At 37.6% G+C, this 18,964-nt stretch overlaps 1 protein-coding gene across 1 annotated transcript in view; it reads left to right on the forward strand.

Annotated features, from left to right (window-relative positions):
* Positions 1-18,964, forward strand: part of LOC144966173 (vitamin D3 receptor-like) — a 93,026-nt gene that overhangs the window by 62,139 nt on the left and 11,923 nt on the right. Inside the window, exons 3-4 of the mRNA XM_078902312.1 lie at positions 8,603-8,770; positions 18,207-18,324. Coding sequence (XP_078758438.1) covers positions 8,603-8,770; positions 18,207-18,324 — 286 coding nt within the window. The remainder of the gene's footprint in view (positions 1-8,602; positions 8,771-18,206; positions 18,325-18,964) is intronic.

The raw sequence follows: 18,964 nt of genomic DNA on the forward strand, positions 1-18,964 counted from the left end.
CGATCCACACTATCCGACATTTTTTTGTCGCTCTATTTGTCACAAGCCAAGGTCAACGTTGAAAACTATGACTTCCCTTTCTAAGTGTTTAGGTACTATCTAGATAACCAAAAGTGTACAGTGTACAATCCGTTCGATTTAAAACTTCCTCCCTTTTATTAAACAAGGGAAGTCGTGTGCTTGTGTGATCGCCAACGATCGTTTTAACAATAACTTACTGTTTTATATTGTGATGTGAAACCAGATACTAGCGCAGAAAGGTTTTACCATATGCGAGGTCGTGTCAGTTCAGGGCGGGCCATGTGTTGTAATATGTTAATCTCTATGAATAAATACGTGTGATGACAGTTTAGCGGTTTAGTGCCCCATTCTTTTTTTTTTTTTTTTTTCTCTTCTTTTTTTTTCTTTTTTTTTTCTAGCATTGATCATGTTATTCTGCAGTTTGGCAACTTTTTTAAAATTACAAGATTCGTTGATAGTTTCAGAATCATAATGATGAGTAATAAAATGCTTAAAATGATCTGGCCACCGCGATAACGCTCTGTTTCAGTCATGAGTACAATAATGCCAAGGCTGAAAGAGCACGCTTTGATCAATGTGTATCGAGTCTGCCGTGTTGGTATTTTTAATGTTTAATAATCACTATTTGGACGCACAGTTGGACCGAAAAATACTCTCAGAATATTGTCATTAATTCTGGTCCGAAGTGGCAAGCAAAGGGAAATATCACAATGACCGTTGCACTCATTCAAGATGAGTTACTTGTTAAGCATATCAAATCATCTAATGATATATGGATGGATGGATGGATAGATAGCTGGGTGGAGAGAGAAAGAAAGAGATAGAGAGAGAGAGAGAGAGAGAGAGAGAGAGAGAGAGAGAGAGAGAGAGGGTGGAATAGCGGATTGATGGCTAGATCAATAGGTATATTAATAAGCGAGTAGATAGATAAATACGAAAACCGGTGAAAACGATAGGTAGCCAGATAGATATATGAATAGACCGATGAAACAAAATTGATTACACAACGGAGAAAAAGAAGACGGCGGGGAGGGCGACGAAGAGGAGGATGGGGTGAATATGAAGAGAGATTTGGGTTATTGAAGAAGAAGAAGAAGAAGAAGAAGGAAGAGGAGGAGAGTAATTGATGATAGAATTAAATTGCATATGTGCATGTTTGTCTGTCTGCTATTGCAATGTTTATTAACCTGAAAAATAAAAGAAAGCGGAGTAGAATGAGGAAGGTGAGGAGTAGGAGGAGGAAGAGGATGAAAAGCAGCAGCTGTAGGAAGATGAGAAAGAGGAGAAGAAGAAGAAGAATGATGATGAGGAGGAGGTAGTTGTGGATGTGGTGGAAGGGGAGGATGAGGGGGAGCAGCAGGGGGAAGAAGTAGAAGAAGAATCTAGTGCTGGTGTTGATCGAGAAGGAGGATTAGGAGGAAAAGGAGGAGGGGAAGACACTGCAGCACCAGTACGAGGATGAGGAGGTGGAGAAGGAGAAGAAGAAAAAGAAGGAAGAGGAGGCAGAGAAGAAAAAGAGGGAGAGGGTAGAGAACAATAAGAAGAAGGAAGATGAAGATATAAGGAGGTGCAACAGCAACAACAGCAGCAGGAGGAGGAGGGGGAAAAGGGGAGAGAGAGAGAGAGAGAGAGAGAGAGAGAGAGAGAGAGAGAGAGAGAGAGAGAGAGAGAGAGAGGAGAGAGAGAGATGAGGAAGGAGTATAGAGAAGAAAATAAAGTATGAGACAGTGAGTGTGTGTTGAGAGAAAGAGAATTTTCCTCTTATGATTCTAACCATTCAACAGTCGCGAGTAGAGTGATAGACGAGAGAGTGGTGGATGAATATGCACAATGCACACCCCGCGTGTAGGTTTGCGGTAAAGGGCGAAAAGATTGCTTATATGTACATAAACTTTGGCCTATTTTTTAAGTATTGTTTTTCGCCTACTACATTACCATAGGCCTACACAGGGATACATTAAGGTTAGTAGGATGGGGAAAGATAACTAACAATGAGAGCATAAGAATCGATGCCAAGGACAACTATACTGAAAGGACATTCATATGGAATCGTCAGGCAACGCTAGTGGGGGCCAACAAAAAATATAGAAAATTCAAACCAAAATTACAGCAGGGGCATTATATGGCAAGATCTTCCTTTTTAGAGGGTGATTGTGAATTCTGGGTCCTAAAAAAAATGTAATGATTATTACTATCAGCAGTGAATAAGAGTAGCCAAGAAACGGAAAGGATGAGTAGTTAGATATTCTAAAAACTGACCTTATAGTGATTGATTCAGGATGATTTCTCTAGAAGCTTGATTAATGAATGTACATGTAAAGTGATGATGAGGATGAGGATGAACAAGTAGATGAAGGGGAAAGGAGATGTACAATATCAACAAAGGGAGGTAATCTGTGGCGGATGATCCCTAATGCCCTCCTTGATCAATGCATAAAAATAAATACATAATGATACGTTCTAATCGCGTATTAGCGATATCACGTTTGTAGATGTAATTCATTCATTTGGAAGGCAGACATACATATACAATAATATATACATGTATAAATAGAGTGAATGAAATATTTTATTTATAATAACATGAGTTATCAATTTCTGTTTGTAACATGAGTTAGTTACCGATTTCTGTTATTTTATAGGTTGCGTCTACATACGTCCCAGGCGAAAACACTTTATTAATTATAACTCACTACACATACTGGGTTTTAACTGGTATTAATTAATCATAATACAATTTAAGTTACGGCTATACTACAAGATTGATATATTTATACAATGTTTTCCGCTAAATATAATTTCAAGTTGACCGCTATAATGGCAAGTTCGTGATTGTTATTATCATCATCAGCATCATCGTCATTATTATTATTATTATTATTATTATTATTATTATTATTATTATTATTATTATTATTATTATTATTATTATTATTATTATTATTATTATTATTATTGTTTGTGTTGTTGTTGTTTTTGTTGTTATTATCGTATTATTACTGTTATTATTATCATTGTTCTTCTTGTTACTTAAATCAAAACAAGACATGAAAGGATTTATAGATATCATTATACGGAACTTGGCGTTTCTCCGTGTGATCATATAAAACAATTAGCGGTGAGGAGAGAGTGGGAAGTCAAAAAGCGAGAAGGGGAGGTTGGAGGAAAGAAGCTAGAGATAGAGATAGATGAGAGACACTCATATACATAGATAGAAGAGAGATATTTTTTAATATGCCTTTCCGCCACGACATCATAAGATCCCGTCGCCAAGGCATTCCGCGGAGGAATATAGATAATCCAACAAACAAGATGTCTGATGTCAACAGTAGTCACCCATGTTTTCGAAGTGACCAAATTAGGGGTTAATAATCTTGCCCAAGGAAAAAAAACCAAGGTGCCTGAAGCGGGGCTCGAACCTGGGACCTTACAAGTCGCAGTGCAATGCCTTAATCACTCGGCCACTGCGCTCTTCTCCACCCCCCCCCCCCCCCCCCTTTTTTTTTTTTTTTCCAGAAGAGAGATATGTAAAGAGAAAAGAGAGAGAGAGAGACATAAAATTAGAAGAGAGAGTGAGAAGTAAATATAGAGAGAAAGACATAGAAGAGAGAGAGATAGAGAGAGAGAGAGAGAGAGAGAGAGAGAGAGAGAGAGAGAGAGAGGAGAGACGTATACAGAAGACAATGAGAGAGAAGAGAGAGACATAAGGATAGAAGTGATAGACATAGATATTGAAGAAAGAGGGACATAGAGATAGAAGAGAGAGACATAAAGATAAAAGAGAGAAATAGAGACATAGAGAGAGAAGAGAGAGAAACCTGGGAATAGTAGATACTGGTGCAGAAAGGTTTTACCATATGCGAGGTCATGTCGGGGCGGGTCATGTGTTGTAATCGGTTAGTCTATAAATAAAAAAAAAATTTTATTCTCTATTGTCTTCTGGCACTTTTCTACTCACTTCATATCTTGTTGTTACCAACATAAGTGCCTGCTCCACTCACTTTTCTGAATTAAAAATTCACCCCATACACCGGAGCATACTCAATGTCTCAATCGTTTCTATGTTATATGTTTGTGTTGAGAATATTGGCTATTAAGCTTAACTGCTGGTCAAAATACTTCGCGATGGTGGTGGGCGAACGAATCGGCGGTCCCAGAAGTGGGTGAGAGAGGGATCTAGAAATGACTTGGGTTTGAAACGAATATTTTTGTGTTCGTGGATAGCTCACACGGTAGAGCCACGCTCTCACCTGCCAGGCGGAGTTTTCGTACCAATAAGGTCGCAGGTTCAAACCCCACCACCGCCGCGAAAAAAATTTTTATTCTCTATTGTCTTCTGGCACTTTTCTACTCACTTCATATCTTGTTGTTACCAACATAAGTGCCTGCTCCACTCACTTTTCTGAATTAAAAATTCACACCCATACACCGGAGCATACTCAATGTCTCAATCGTTTCTATGTTATATGTTTGTGTTGAGAATATTGGCTATTAAGCTTAACTGCTGGTCAAAATACTTCGCGATGGTGGTGGGCGAACGAATCGGCGGTCCCAGAAGTGGGTGAGAGAGGGATCTAGAAATGACTTGGGTTTGAAACGAATATTTTTTGTGTTCGTGGATAGCTCACACGGTAGAGCCACGCTCTCACCTGCCAGGCGGAGTTGTCGTACCAATAAGGTCGCAGGTTCAAACCCCACCACCGCCGCGAAAAATTTTTATTCTCTATTGTCTTCTGGCACTTTTCTACTCACTTCATATCTTGTCTATAAATAAATACGTGAACGTGTGATGACAGTTTAGCGTTTTTGTGCCAAATTCTTTTTTTTTTTTTTTTTCTTTTTTTTTTTTTTTAATTTTAATTTTTTTTTTCTTTTTTTTTTCTAGCATTGATCATGTTATTCTGCAGTTTGGCAACTTTTTTTTTAATTACAAGATTCGTTGATAGTTTCAGAATCATAATGATGAGTAATAAAATGCTTAAAATTATCTGGCCACCGCGATAACGCTCTGTTTCAGTCATGAGTACAATATTGTCAAGGCTGAAAGAGCACGCTTTGATCAATGTGTATCGAGTCTGCCGTGTTGGTATTTTTAATGTTTAATAATCACTATTTGGACGCACAGTTGGACCGAAAAATACTCTCAGAATATTGTCATTAATTCTGGTCCGAAGTGGCAAGCAAAGGGAAATATCACAATGACCGTTGCACTCATTCAAGATGAGTTACTTTTAAGCATATCAAATCATCTAATGATATATGGATGGATGGATGGATAGATAGCTGGGTGGAGAGAGAAAGAAAGGAGAGAGAGAGAGAGAGAGAGAGAGAGAGAGAGAGAGAGAGAGAGAGAGAGAGAGAGAGAGAGAGAGAGAGAGAGAGGTGGAATAGCGGATTGATGGCTAGATCAATAGGTATATTAATAAGTGAGTAGATAGATAAATACGAAAACGGGTGAAAACGATAGGTAGCCAGCTAGAAAGTGTGTGCCATCTCTCTAGATTATGGTTAATGCATTGAAAGTGTGTGCCATCTCTCTAGATTATGGTTAATGCATTGAAAGTGTGTGCCATCTCTCTAGATTATGGTTAATGCATTGAAAGTGTGTGCCATCTCTCTAGATTATGGTTAATGCATTGAAAGTGTGTGCCATCTCTCTAGATTATGGTTAATGCATTGAAAGTGTGTGCCATCTCTCTAGATTATGGTTAATGCATTGAAAGTGTGTGCCATCTCTCTAGATTATGGTTAATGCATTGAAAGTGTGTGCCATCTCTCTAGATTATGGTTAATGCATTGAAAGTGTGTGCCATCTCTCTAGATTATGGTTAATGCATTGAAAGTGTGTGCCATCTCTCTAGATTATGGTTAATGCATTGAAAGTGTGTGCCATCTCTCTAGATTATGGTTAATGCATTGAAAGTGTGTGCCATCTCTCTAGATTATGGTTAATGCATTGAAAGTGTGTGCCATCTCTCTAGATTATGGTTAATGCATTGAAAGTGTGTGCCATCTCTCTAGATTATGGTTAATGCATTGAAAGTGTGTGCCATCTCTCTAGATTATGGTTAATGCATTGAAAGTGTGTGCCATCTCTCTAGATTATGGTTAATGCATTGAAAGTGTGTGCCATCTCTCTAGATTATGGTTAATGCATTGAAAGTGTGTGCCATCTCTCTAGATTATGGTTAATGCATTGAAAGTGTGTGCCATCTCTCTAGATTATGGTTAATGCATTGAAAGTGTGTGCCATCTCTCTAGATTATGGTTAATGCATTGAAAGTGTGTGCCATCTCTCTAGATTATGGTTAATGCATTGAAAGTGTGTGCCATCTCTCTAGATTATGGTTAATGCATTGAAAGTGTGTGCCATCTCTCTAGATTATGGTTAATGCATTGAAAGTGTGTGCCATCTCTCTAGATTATGGTTAATGCATTGAAAGTGTGTGCCATCTCTCTAGATTATGGTTAATGCATTGAAAGTGTGTGCCATCTCTCTAGATTATGGTTAATGCATTGAAAGTGTGTGCCATCTCTCTAGATTATGGTTAATGCATTGAAAGTGTGTGCCATCTCTCTAGATTATGGTTAATGCATTGAAAGTGTGTGCCATCTCTCTAGATTATGGTTAATGCATTGAAAGTGTGTGCCATCTCTCTAGATTATGGTTAATGCATTGAAAGTGTGTGCCATCTCTCTAGATTATGGTTAATGCATTGAAAGTGTGTGCCATCTCTCTAGATTATGGTTAATGCATTGAAAGTGTGTGCCATCTCTCTAGATTATGGTTAATGCATTGAAAGTGTGTGCCATCTCTCTAGATTATGGTTAATGCATTGAAAGTGTGTGCCATCTCTCTAGATTATGGTTAATGCATTGAAAGTGTGTGCCATCTCTCTAGATTATGGTTAATGCATTGAAAGTGTGTGCCATCTCTCTAGATTATGGTTAATGCATTGAAAGTGTGTGCCATCTCTCTAGATTATGGTTAATGCATTGAAAGTGTGTGCCATCTCTCTAGATTATGGTTAATGCATTGAAAGTGTGTGCCATCTCTCTAGATTATGGTTAATGCATTGAAAGTGTGTGCCATCTCTCTAGATTATGGTTAATGCATTGAAAGTGTGTGCCATCTCTCTAGATTATGGTTAATGCATTGAAAGTGTGTGCCATCTCTCTAGATTATGGTTAATGCATTGAAAGTGTGTGCCATCTCTCTAGATTATGGTTAATGCATTGAAAGTGTGTGCCATCTCTCTAGATTATGGTTAATGCATTGAAAGTGTGTGCCATCTCTCTAGATTATGGTTAATGCATTGAAAGTGTGTGCCATCTCTCTAGATTATGGTTAATGCATTGAAAGTGTGTGCCATCTCTCTAGATTATGGTTAATGCATTGAAAGTGTGTGCCATCTCTCTAGATTATGGTTAATGCATTGAAAGTGTGTGCCATCTCTCTAGATTATGGTTAATGCATTGAAAGTGTGTGCCATCTCTCTAGATTATGGTTAATGCATTGAAAGTGTGTGCCATCTCTCTAGATTATGGTTAATGCATTGAAAGTGTGTGCCATCTCTCTAGATTATGGTTAATGCATTGAAAGTGTGTGCCATCTCTCTAGATTATGGTTAATGCATTGAAAGTGTGTGCCATCTCTCTAGATTATGGTTAATGCATTGAAAGTGTGTGCCATCTCTCTAGATTATGGTTAATGCATTGAAAGTGTGTGCCATCTCTCTAGATTATGGTTAATGCATTGAAAGTGTGTGCCATCTCTCTAGATTATGGTTAATGCATTGAAAGTGTGTGCCATCTCTCTAGATTATGGTTAATGCATTGAAAGTGTGTGCCATCTCTCTAGATTATGGTTAATGCATTGAAAGTGTGTGCCATCTCTCTAGATTATGGTTAATGCATTGAAAGTGTGTGCCATCTCTCTAGATTATGGTTAATGCATTGAAAGTGTGTGCCATCTCTCTAGATTATGGTTAATGCATTGAAAGTGTGTGCCATCTCTCTAGATTATGGTTAATGCATTGAAAGTGTGTGCCATCTCTCTAGATTATGGTTAATGCATTGAAAGTGTGTGCCATCTCTCTAGATTATGGTTAATGCATTGAAAGTGTGTGCCATCTCTCTAGATTATGGTTAATGCATTGAAAGTGTGTTGCCATCTCTCTAGATTATGGTTAATGCATTGAAAGTGTGTGCCATCTCTCTGTTGAAAATTAGAAAATATGTGCGGAAATGGTAGAAATCTGCATTGTTTTTGATGGGGTTTTTTGGAGGTTTTTTTTATTACCCGGTTGGGGGGGGGGGGGGGGGGTGGTACTTTTATTTTGCTTTGGTTTTTTTGGTTTTTTTGGTTTTATTTTCGTTTTTTTGGGGGGGGGGGGGGGGCGGTTTTCTTTTAACGTTTGTTTTTTTGTCTGTTTGTTTGTTTGTTGTTTTTTTTTTTTTTTTGTAATTTTTTTTTATTTTTTATTTCTTTCTTTCTTTCTTTATTATTTCTTTTAGCGTTTCGTTTGGTTTGAAATTGTTTACCAAGACTATTTCTATTTTCTTTTGTATGTCATCACAGACTAAAAGACTACATGGCAAAAAGGAGCAAAAAAGGCGGGCCAAACCAAAAGATGGGCAGACTTTGTTTTGTGGAGTGTGCGGAGACCGGGCTTTAGGCTATAACTTTGATGCTATTAGTTGCGAGTCTTGCAAGGCCTTCTTCCGCAGAAACGCTTTGAAGATCAAGGTTAGTCTGAGAACTTGTGCCATTTTTCATCATCTGTGACTAGTGCTCAAATAAACCCTGGATGGGGATCCTGACCTCCCATAGTGGGCAGGGGGGTACATACTGTGTCTTATATCTGTTTTCCAACATGCTTTCTGTCTTTGTCTTGACATTAGATTACTTGGTTTTGTCCTGGCCCTGGCCGGAATCCTAGCTGGGAGGGAAACAGTCAAATGCATAGTCATAGTTATTGTTTTGGGAGATGATATTTCTTTCCTTGTAAATCATCTCTCTGTCATGTGTTATTATATTTGTTATTTTTAATGTATAATGCAAGCATTTGAGTGTATTCTTCTTTGTTGGATTTTGTGCTTGTGTCTGGATGAGACTTATAGGTGATCTCAAACTAGTTGCATTGGTGGTATGCTCTTGGAATCTACATCTGATCCTTATTTGTTCCCAGTTCCCCTTTGTCTTACTTTTTCTTGGGTGCTTTAATTGTAGTTCTAGAACTTTTTACTATCCCATTTTCTTCCTTTTTACTGGCGCTGATATAACCTAAATGTGTTGCAAGCGCCGTAAAACCCTTCAAAACATAAGACATCAAATAAACCGTTCGTGAGACATAATTCTCTTATTCCACCCGTGATCAAGGATGACCATGGAAAGGATGTCGCGCTAAAACTGGCTCAATTCGTAGCCAATATGAGAAGGAATATTATATACTTTGTTGTTTTACTTTGTCACTTTGTATTTGTTTTAAGTATTCGGTATCAGAATATTCATCTTAACTACGCCACTACCACATCATCTCATTCATCTGTGGTGTTTGATTCATCCTGTTTTGTTGATAAACGGGAAACCCGAAACGTTCATTTGATCTGTTTTTGTAATTAAATTGAAGCTTGCATTCAACTTCGCGGTATCAGACTAGGCAGACACAAGCCTTCGCCTTAGTTTGTGTCAACGTGTAAAATTTTTCCGTATTTGAGCAGACCAAGGCGTAACCACAGTGACTTAAGTGGGCCATGGTCTTAACCATCCCGTCCCGGCTCAAGATAAAAGTGATAAAATAAATAAATATCGGAAAATAACGTCATAAAGGAGATTATGCCTCCAAACGGTACCCCAATACACAGATCCTCAATGCGTTATCTTTGCAACAGCGCAAACCCTGATTAAGATATTGCAAGACATTACTGTCTCAACCATGATCACCATATAATGAGGTTGTTCCGTAGACTTTGTAAACGTATAGCCGAGCACCAACAAAAATACTAGGTCATAGTATAAGGCTACGACTGTCAAGAGACAACGAATCCTGCGGTGGATTCAATAGTTCAACCAATGAGATCATTTACATGTTTTCTTTTTGAGCACTAGCTACTAATGAAAACCCACTAGGCGGTGCAAAACCTAAAAATGATGTCAAAATACATTATTATGTTATAAATTATTGGTTCCAATTCAAGGAAACATATCTACAGTGTTGAAATCATTGTCCCCTGTGTCGTTCTCCTTATGACGCGACAGGGTGGTGTTTTAAATTAATTATTATTTCTTCCCATCGCATTACATAGACAACATGTTCGGGGAGGTGTGTGCCAAGCTTGATCAACTTTGAATGGCAATGGAAGACCTTATTATTCAATTTAGATTTTAGGGGTGATGGATAAAAAGGCGGGGAGGAAGGCGAGTGCTTTACGGCAGCGCCGATGGCGCAGTTTAAATTAGAATGGCGTATCATATTTTTCCCTTTGTTTTTAGTCAAATGTTCTTAGTTTGGAATGCAGAAAAGGCTTGGGTTATTTTCTTATGAATCTGAGTTTTATTTATAAGTTTTGTCCTACAATAATCCCATCTCTTAAACGTAGAGTGCCGAATTGTGTCGACCAGGGCGTTTAATGATGATAACGGTAATAATCAAGGACCAACCAGCTACTTACTTATCCGAACCAGCGACCACCTGAGCTCGAGCCCTTCGGTCTTGTGCCATGACGTGGAAGTTAGACGTCTTTTGTAGTTGTTCCAGGTGACTATAAAGTGTGTTACTGATGCTTGGATTTGGTGGGAGGAATGTGCCTCTCAGGTCTTCAAGAGGTTGACATTCAAGCAAGTGGTGTGTTACTGTAATTCAACCTATCTAGCTAAGATTGCGTGACTACAAATCAAAGAGCTTATAAACTTATTTAAGTCAACAGATACTTTTTCAACAAGGTACCGAAAAGACAAGTTCCTAATTTTTATGACAACAAAGTAAAAGTTTCAGCTTTAACACAAATTATGGGACATGAAATTTTAGAGTGGACACTGCGTAGCAATTCCCCGTGTGGTGTCCGGGGTCCCTCAACTGAGGGGGTCAAGAATAGCCAACGCCAAGCCAGCGTGTCGTAAGAGGCGACTAATGGTGTGTGATTCCCCCATCTTTGAGTCACCTGGTCCTCTAGGTTGGGGGTTGGCAAAGGGTTAACACCCCTTTCCGTTAAACTCAAACCGTTACAGAAACGCAGGACAAACCAAATCCTTTTTTTTAGCTTGGGCGACCAATATACAGAGAAGTGGTAAGAGCTGGAATGAGATAAAAAAGTTAGCTCGGGATAGAGAAGGATGGAAACTGTTTGTCTGTGACCTATACCCTGACCCAGGGTGAAAAAGGCAATTATGATGATGACTGCGTTGCAATGGAGAATTGTTAACTAGACAACTGATATAATCAGGGGTTAGAATGACTGGTCACAAAAAAGGAGGAAATTTTTCAGCACGTAGATCAAAGCCCATCCATGCACCTATAACCCATAAATTTGAATTTCATTAACATTTACTAAGGTGCAATCCAAAATGTCTCGCGCAGCAATTTCTGACACAAATAGGAAGAATTTCAAAAGGATTATTGATGAAAATGATGATGATGATGATGATGATGATAATAATAATAATAATAATAATAATAATGTTGTGAGGATGATGATGATATTGATGGTGTTATGGTAAGAAGAAGAAGAAGAAGAAGAAGAAGAAGAAGAAGAAGAGTAGAAATAATAATAATGGTGGTGATGATGACGATGATGATGATGATGATGATGATGATGATGATGATGATGATGATGATGATGATGATAACTTCACTGTGCTGTATTGACAACTTGTCGTAATTATAAATAATTCATTAGTTTGCTTAATACATAAAACATACCATGTAGGCCTTGAACATGTGTAAATAAAGTTAATAATCAACTTTAAAAAAAAACACACACACACGGCATATCATTTGACATTTTGGCTATCATTTGAAACTTTGAAAACGGGGAAAACAAGCATTAGTCGTCTGTTCCATGAGCGGTGCCCGCTCAGTTAACGTGATTATAAGTCGATCAACTCAAAATGTATCATTCAAGTATTGGGTAAACTCAATTGCCGTTGTCTTAATGGACAATATATTTTTCGACTTCGTAAGAGAACCCCGTCGAGCTTTTTATTTGGGCACGGAGAGACATTATCTGAATTTAGTATCTAATATATTTCGCTCACCAGTCGTAGTAATCTTCCCCAATGTTAAGAGCGGAAAATGGTTGATATATATTTTAAGAAATTGATTGTATTCAAAATAAAGAGAGGAACCACTCACTGGTTTCGATTCAATGCAAGTACTGTCATCTCATTATCATACTCGCTAACCGGAAGGTTGAAACAACAACCCACGTGCTAAAAATGATGGCGTCTGTTTTCGATGGGATTTGACGAAACAAATTTGATTTTTCGATAAAATCACCACGGTGGATCTAATCAATCATATAATACATTATGTAATCCATCTTCATGTCATAATTGGTAAAATTTGATGACGATTGGTCCAATGGTTTCGGAGCCTTAGTGTTACTAAAAATCCAATTGGGCAAATATACACAAAGAAGATAAATAGGTACCCTGAGTGTGTATGGTGGAATGTCAATGGATCGCATCGAGATAGAAGAGATTACACGCCAAGAATGGCATCCTACTCTTGGAAAGAGAAAGATCTCTGTTAATCAATAGGGAATTTCTATGGTTGTCATCAACGTTTAAAGTTGGCGGGGGTGGGGAGGGGGGGGGGGGAGGGGTTGAAGAAGAAAGAACGTGACTAATTAATTGTCAGTTCATATTTTTTTATTTTTTGACTTATCGGTATAGGGATGTCTTCTTCTTCTTCTTCTTCTTCTTCTTCTTCTTCTTCTTCTTCTTCTTCTTCTTCTTCTTCTTCTTCTTCTTCTTCTTCTTCTTCTTCTCTTCTTCTTCTTCGTTCTTTCTTCTTCTTCGTCTTCTTCTTCTTGCCACTGAATCAATTCCTGTCGATGTGGCCATACCCAAGTGATTGTGAGAGAATGCACGTAAATAAAATTTGCTCAGTGATATTTTTTTCTAAATTTGAGAGCGGACCTTTAACGAATCTCATTCATGCAATTATTCAACTTTAGTGATCGACCTTGTAGTAAACAGCGACCCCCCGTCTGCACAAGGCAGTTACTTCGCACATTAGACAAATTATGTCACTCGATATGGTCCACTAATGCACAGTTGGCGTTTGGTCATTCCTTGTTATTGATTTGGTCTCCGTTACTTGGCTCACTCGCCCTTGCTCCAGGCTTTGTATTGATTTCATGAAAAGATTGCTCTGGGTGGTGAATGCTAACGTTCTGTATATTATTGTTAAGCCTTAAGGCTCGATATAGTGAACTTAACCATAGCTCGACCTTGAGTGTACCGTTAGCCTCTCACTCGCCCACACCATGCCAGTGGTCAGTACTGTACCTATCTGATGTATTTACTATAGAAGGAACGAAGGTGACGTCACTCATCTCTTTGTTATTATTTATAGACAGCCATTTCAATGATTAGTTCTCATCAAATTATATCAAACAGACTATAAACGTTTAAGGTTAGCATCTCCTAAAACTAAACTTAAATACTTGGTTGATAGGTGATATCTTATGAAATTCGGACTCACGATAATGAATAATATCCCTCAGTCTGTAAGATTTTCGAGCTCTATAGATATATATTGAAAAAAAATACGTTTAAGAACATATCTTTTCACACTATATACTTACTTGGGTGAATTTTTAGATGTATTTCATGTGACTTATGCACTGATGTGTTTGATACTGGTTGATTTGCTTGTTCAATGATAGTCTTATCGATAAGTGTTATCCTGAAAATTGTACAAGTGCAAGTACTCTCGTCTAAAAATTGTCATATTCGTTTTCTTTACCAGAAGTTTAACCCATAACCAACGTGCCAACAATGATGGCGTCTGTCTTCGAAGAAGTTTTGACGAAACAATTGATTTTTTAAAAATGAAATCAAGGCGTTGTTTAATCAAACTCTTAGGACCACAAAAACCATCTTCAAGATAACTTAATTGTAAACGCCATGCAAGATTTGGTGGTGATTGGTTTAGTGGATCTGGAGCCTTAGTGGAACAAAAATCGGATTTGCCAAAACTGTTCAATTCTTGTCGTCGAGCACAGAATTACTGCCAAATATTTAAAAAATTATAAAACTATTTTTCACAGATTGAGTAACTTGAAAACCTTTCTTAAATGAAGGGCGATTCTACTGCCCGTTGGTTCAAATGGTTATTTAGAATAGCCGATGTGACGTAATCATGAGTCCCTTGACCTTTGATATTCGGATTTGCCTTAATTTGGCCGCTGATGGCTCAAAAGATTCTTTTCGATCTACGTACATGTCCACAATGCAGTAGTATAATAAGTTTTAAAATCGTATAACTCTTTTGTTGAGATTAATTCGTCTTTTCATACATGTTGTCAAACCACTTCTAAAGCAACCACCACATCACCATCCCTACCACCACTACTATAACCACAGCATCACCATCTCTACCGGTAGTACTACAACCACCACGTCATCATCCATACGACCAATACAACAACGACCACCACATCATCATCCTTACTACCACTACTACAACAACTACCACATCACCATCCTTATCACCACTACAACAACCACCACCACATCACCATCCTTAGCACCACCTCATCGCCATCCCGACCAGCAATACCACCACAACCACCACATCACTGTTCCTACCACTACTACAACCACCACCACCACAACACCATCCCTACCACCGCTACTACAACCACCACATCACCATCCCTACGACCACTACTACTACTACCACCACAACCACATCACCATCCCTACCACCGCTACCACAACCACCACATCACCATCTCTATCACCACTACCTCAACCACTATAACATCACCATCCCTACCATCAATACTACGACCACCGGCACATCACCGTCCCTAAGACCACTACTACAACCAGCTCATCACCATTTCAGATCTTGGAGAAAAAAAATAGCTGACAAAATGACAGCAAAGGAACAGTATTGGAATACCATGAAATTAATTATTCAGCCAGTCAAATGCATTGCTGTCTTCAGCTAAGTTGAATAAAAGTGAACTTGAAGCCCTTACTTCGATGTGGAAACAGTACTTAAGGAGTTGAGTTGTCCCCACTAGCGAAGAAAAGCGTTGAAGGAATAATTCATTGTTGTTTTAATCCTTTAATCAAAAAAAAAAAATCACATTGAAAACTCGTTGAATTTCAAAATAGAATTGCTGTAGGAACCCAGTATCGTATGCTATTTTTATTAATCTGTTTGGTCATTCAAATGTACACAACTCGATCTGTTATCCCGGACATGCAAAGAAAACCAATGGTAGTAGTAGTTGTAGTAGTCGCAGTAGTAGTAGTAGTAGTAGTAGTAGTAGTAGTAGTAGTCGTAGTAGTAGTATGTAGTAGTAGTAGTAGTTAGTAGAGTAGTAGTAGTAGTGTAGTAGTAGTAGTAGTAGTAGTAGTAGTAGTAGTAGTAGTAGTAGTAGTAGTAGTAGTAGTAGTAGTAGTAGTAGTAGTAGTAGTAGTAGTAGTAGTAGTAGTAGTAGTAGTAGTGAGTAAGTAGTAGTCGCAGTAGTAGTAGTAGTAGTAGTAGTAGTAGTAGTAGTAGTAGTAGTAGTAGTAGTAGTAGTAGTAGTAGTAGTAGTAGTAGTATAGTAGTAGTAGTAGTAGTAGTAGTAGTAGTAGTAGTAGTAGTAAGTAGTAGTAGTAGTAGTAGTAGTAGTAGTTGGTAGTAGTAGTGGTAGTAGTAGTAGTAGTAGTAGTAGTAGTAGTAGTAGTAGTAGTAGTAGTAGTAGTAGTAGTGGTAGTAGTAGTAGTATAGTCGTAGTAGTAGTCGTAGTAGTAGTAGTAGTAGTAGTAGTAGTAGTACTAGTAGTAGTATAGTAGTAGTAGTAGTAGTAGTAGTAGTAGTAGTAGTAGTAGTAGTAGTAGTATGGTAGTAGTAGTAGTAGTAGTAGTAGTAGTAGTAGTAGTAGTAGTAGTAGTAGTGTGTCGTAGTAGTAGTAGTAGTAGTAGTAGTAGTAGTAGTTGGCGTCGTCATTAAAGGAATCGTCGTCGTTGTTGTTATAATAGGAGAAGTCATGGAAGTAGTAGAAGCTGTTGCTTTTCTTGTTGCTGTGATTTTAAAAGCCCTGTTATAGCCGTACACCTGTTATATCAGGGCCTGTTTAGTGGTTTCCACTGTATTTCTCCTCCCAGATACAAGCACACGACCACCGCTGAAAGAGAGTCACTTGTTTTTGGTTTTTTTTGCAAATAAATAACAATTAATAGTCACATGTCAGAATAAAGACCCACCTGATGGAAGATGACGATTTGTATGATCATTATCATCATCATCATCATCATCATCATGGTCATCATCATGGATTTTTCTCTCGTGCCGCCCTGGTATCATTAAATAAAATAACAAATAAAAATAAATAAACGTTACTCACCCATACGTAGATTGGTTTTACAAACGTGAATTACAATAATAAATAGACACACGTTATAAGATATTATATTTACATAATTTTGTAAAACAATACAGTGAATGAAATAAAAATAAAAGTAATAGTAAAAGAGAGAATTTCAAAAAATAATTAAAAAACTCATTACACAAGGCCATGGAGACGACGTGCGCTGAAAGAGATCACAGCAGACCAGTGACCTTATGCCGGGAATGACCTTCTCGCACTGACCATGTTGCGGACAGTTGACCCCGCGTTATTAAGTCTATAACCGTCACCGCAACGTGCTTCGGTGGCCTTCATATTGTGAATACATAATGTGTTAAAATATTATTATGCGGTTGCTATACCGTGGGGATGATTTTTACTGATCGTGAAAATAGATAGCGACATAATTAGATTTTTTTATCCAAAGACTTCCATCCTTACAACAACAATATTATATTTCAGACGAATGTGTATTCCTGATTAGTCATTTTTTTAAAGCTCCATTTCGCTGCCAACGCAGTCCTTAGCAACGATTACCAGCTGAGATCGATAACAAAAGTATGTTGAGACACAAGACTAGGTGACTGATGAGTTAGACTGGGAACTTTTGATAGATGCACGCTGGCTTGTTTAAAAATATGTCTTTTTTTTTGTTTTGTTTTTTTAATCAGCTAGAAAGGTCACTTTAAAATATCAATGAGTTCAGAAAGGTCTTCAAATCTGTCTGTCAAATAATTTTTAAAACGAAAGTGAGTTGTCTTCATTCTTCACAAAACCAATTATCAAAGCTTAACTCACTCAATCCTAGAGATTTTTGCTACTTTTTAAAATGGGAAAAAATGTATTTAAAATGAGCATGTACATAGATTTTTATTAAACTACCATTAAGATGCAAACTACGCCTATAATTTGTATCAGAAAAATGGAATAAATAGGCATGGGGTAAAAGTAACCAGGGTAAACTACGGATATAGTCGGTGTTAGGGTTGAGTGAGTTAATCGAGCAAGTGAAGAACTTTACATATCTTCGACAACACACAACACTGAAGATGAGAAATGCGTTTCTGAAAGAAAAAGAAGAATTGGAATTGATTCATGAAAATAAAATTGAGTGAGTTCTCTTTACTTCATTCATCTGACACTATAACGTCTGATCCTTCCATTGAGTTTATTTCCCCCGTGGATCCTTCATCTGTTTTCATTGGGCTGTCATCGTTGAACAGGTCTTCTGCTTGAGTTCAGCCATTCCTCTTTTGTTTTTGTTTTTTTGTTGTTTTTTTTTTTTTTTGGTACCATAAATCGAAAATATCCAACACTGTCATATGTCATATATACATTATTTCTATTTTTTTAACGAGTTTCACCGTTAAGTGTTATTTTAATAGTGTTGGTGAGTTTGTAAAGAGTCGAATTATATGATGACGATGACGTAGAATGTGTTTTGTTTGTGTGATTGTATATTCATTCATTTTATTGGGGGGTGGGGGGGGGGGGGGGTATTTGAAACAGTGAGAAAATAACTTTAGAGAGAAAATTGAAATTTCTTAACATATATAATTATTTTTTTAAAAATCTAATTCCTTTATAATTTTCCCTCCTTTTTTCAGCCATTTGTATGCAGCTTTGAAGGTTGCTGTGTGTTAGATTCACATAGCCGCAAATTTTGCCCAGGATGTCGACTTCAAAAATGCTTTGCCATTGGCATGAAAAAGGAATGGATTTTAGGTAAAGGTTTATTTTTCACTTTGTTTATGAACATAAAGTGAACGAATGATTTTTAAAAATGATTATTACATTTGATGATGGAATATCGACTATTAAAGAACCTCATTTTTTAATTTAAAAAAAATTTTGTACCACAAGTAAAGTTGGGTTTTTTTTGTAAGTTGTGCCCATCGAAAAATCAGATCGAAAGATAGAAGATGTCTGAGTGAAAAATGCACCTCTGTTATATAATTTAGATGGAACTAATGCATGTCTATTTACTTTAAAATGTGACCCAAGTCAAGATATCTTTGTGTTCAAATTCCCATGGTAGATATTTCTGCAACAAACGGTCAATAAGATGAGTGGGGAGGTCACTTTTGATGTGCCTTCTTTCCCCCTATATTTCCTTTTCTGCTGCTTTCTGTCTTATTTTGGGAAAGAGATTACTTGGTTTTGTCTTTGCCTTGGCCGAGATGGATCTGCAAGTTGTAGGTCTCCGAGGTATAAATCAACTTTGATTGCCCATGTAGATAAAACATAAGCGCCTAGCAGGACTTAATGGAAATTCCTATCTTATGTGTAGGTGGGTAATCTCCCCCTGAAGATACAAATACAGTATTGATTTAAATGGAAATTCCTATCTTATGTGTAGGTGGGT

This window comes from Berghia stephanieae, chromosome 2 (genome assembly GCF_034508935.2).
Source record: "Berghia stephanieae isolate SIO BIC M18660-M18661 chromosome 2, UCSD_Bste_1.3, whole genome shotgun sequence".
Classification (NCBI taxonomy): domain Eukaryota; kingdom Metazoa; phylum Mollusca; class Gastropoda; order Nudibranchia; family Aeolidiidae; genus Berghia; species Berghia stephanieae.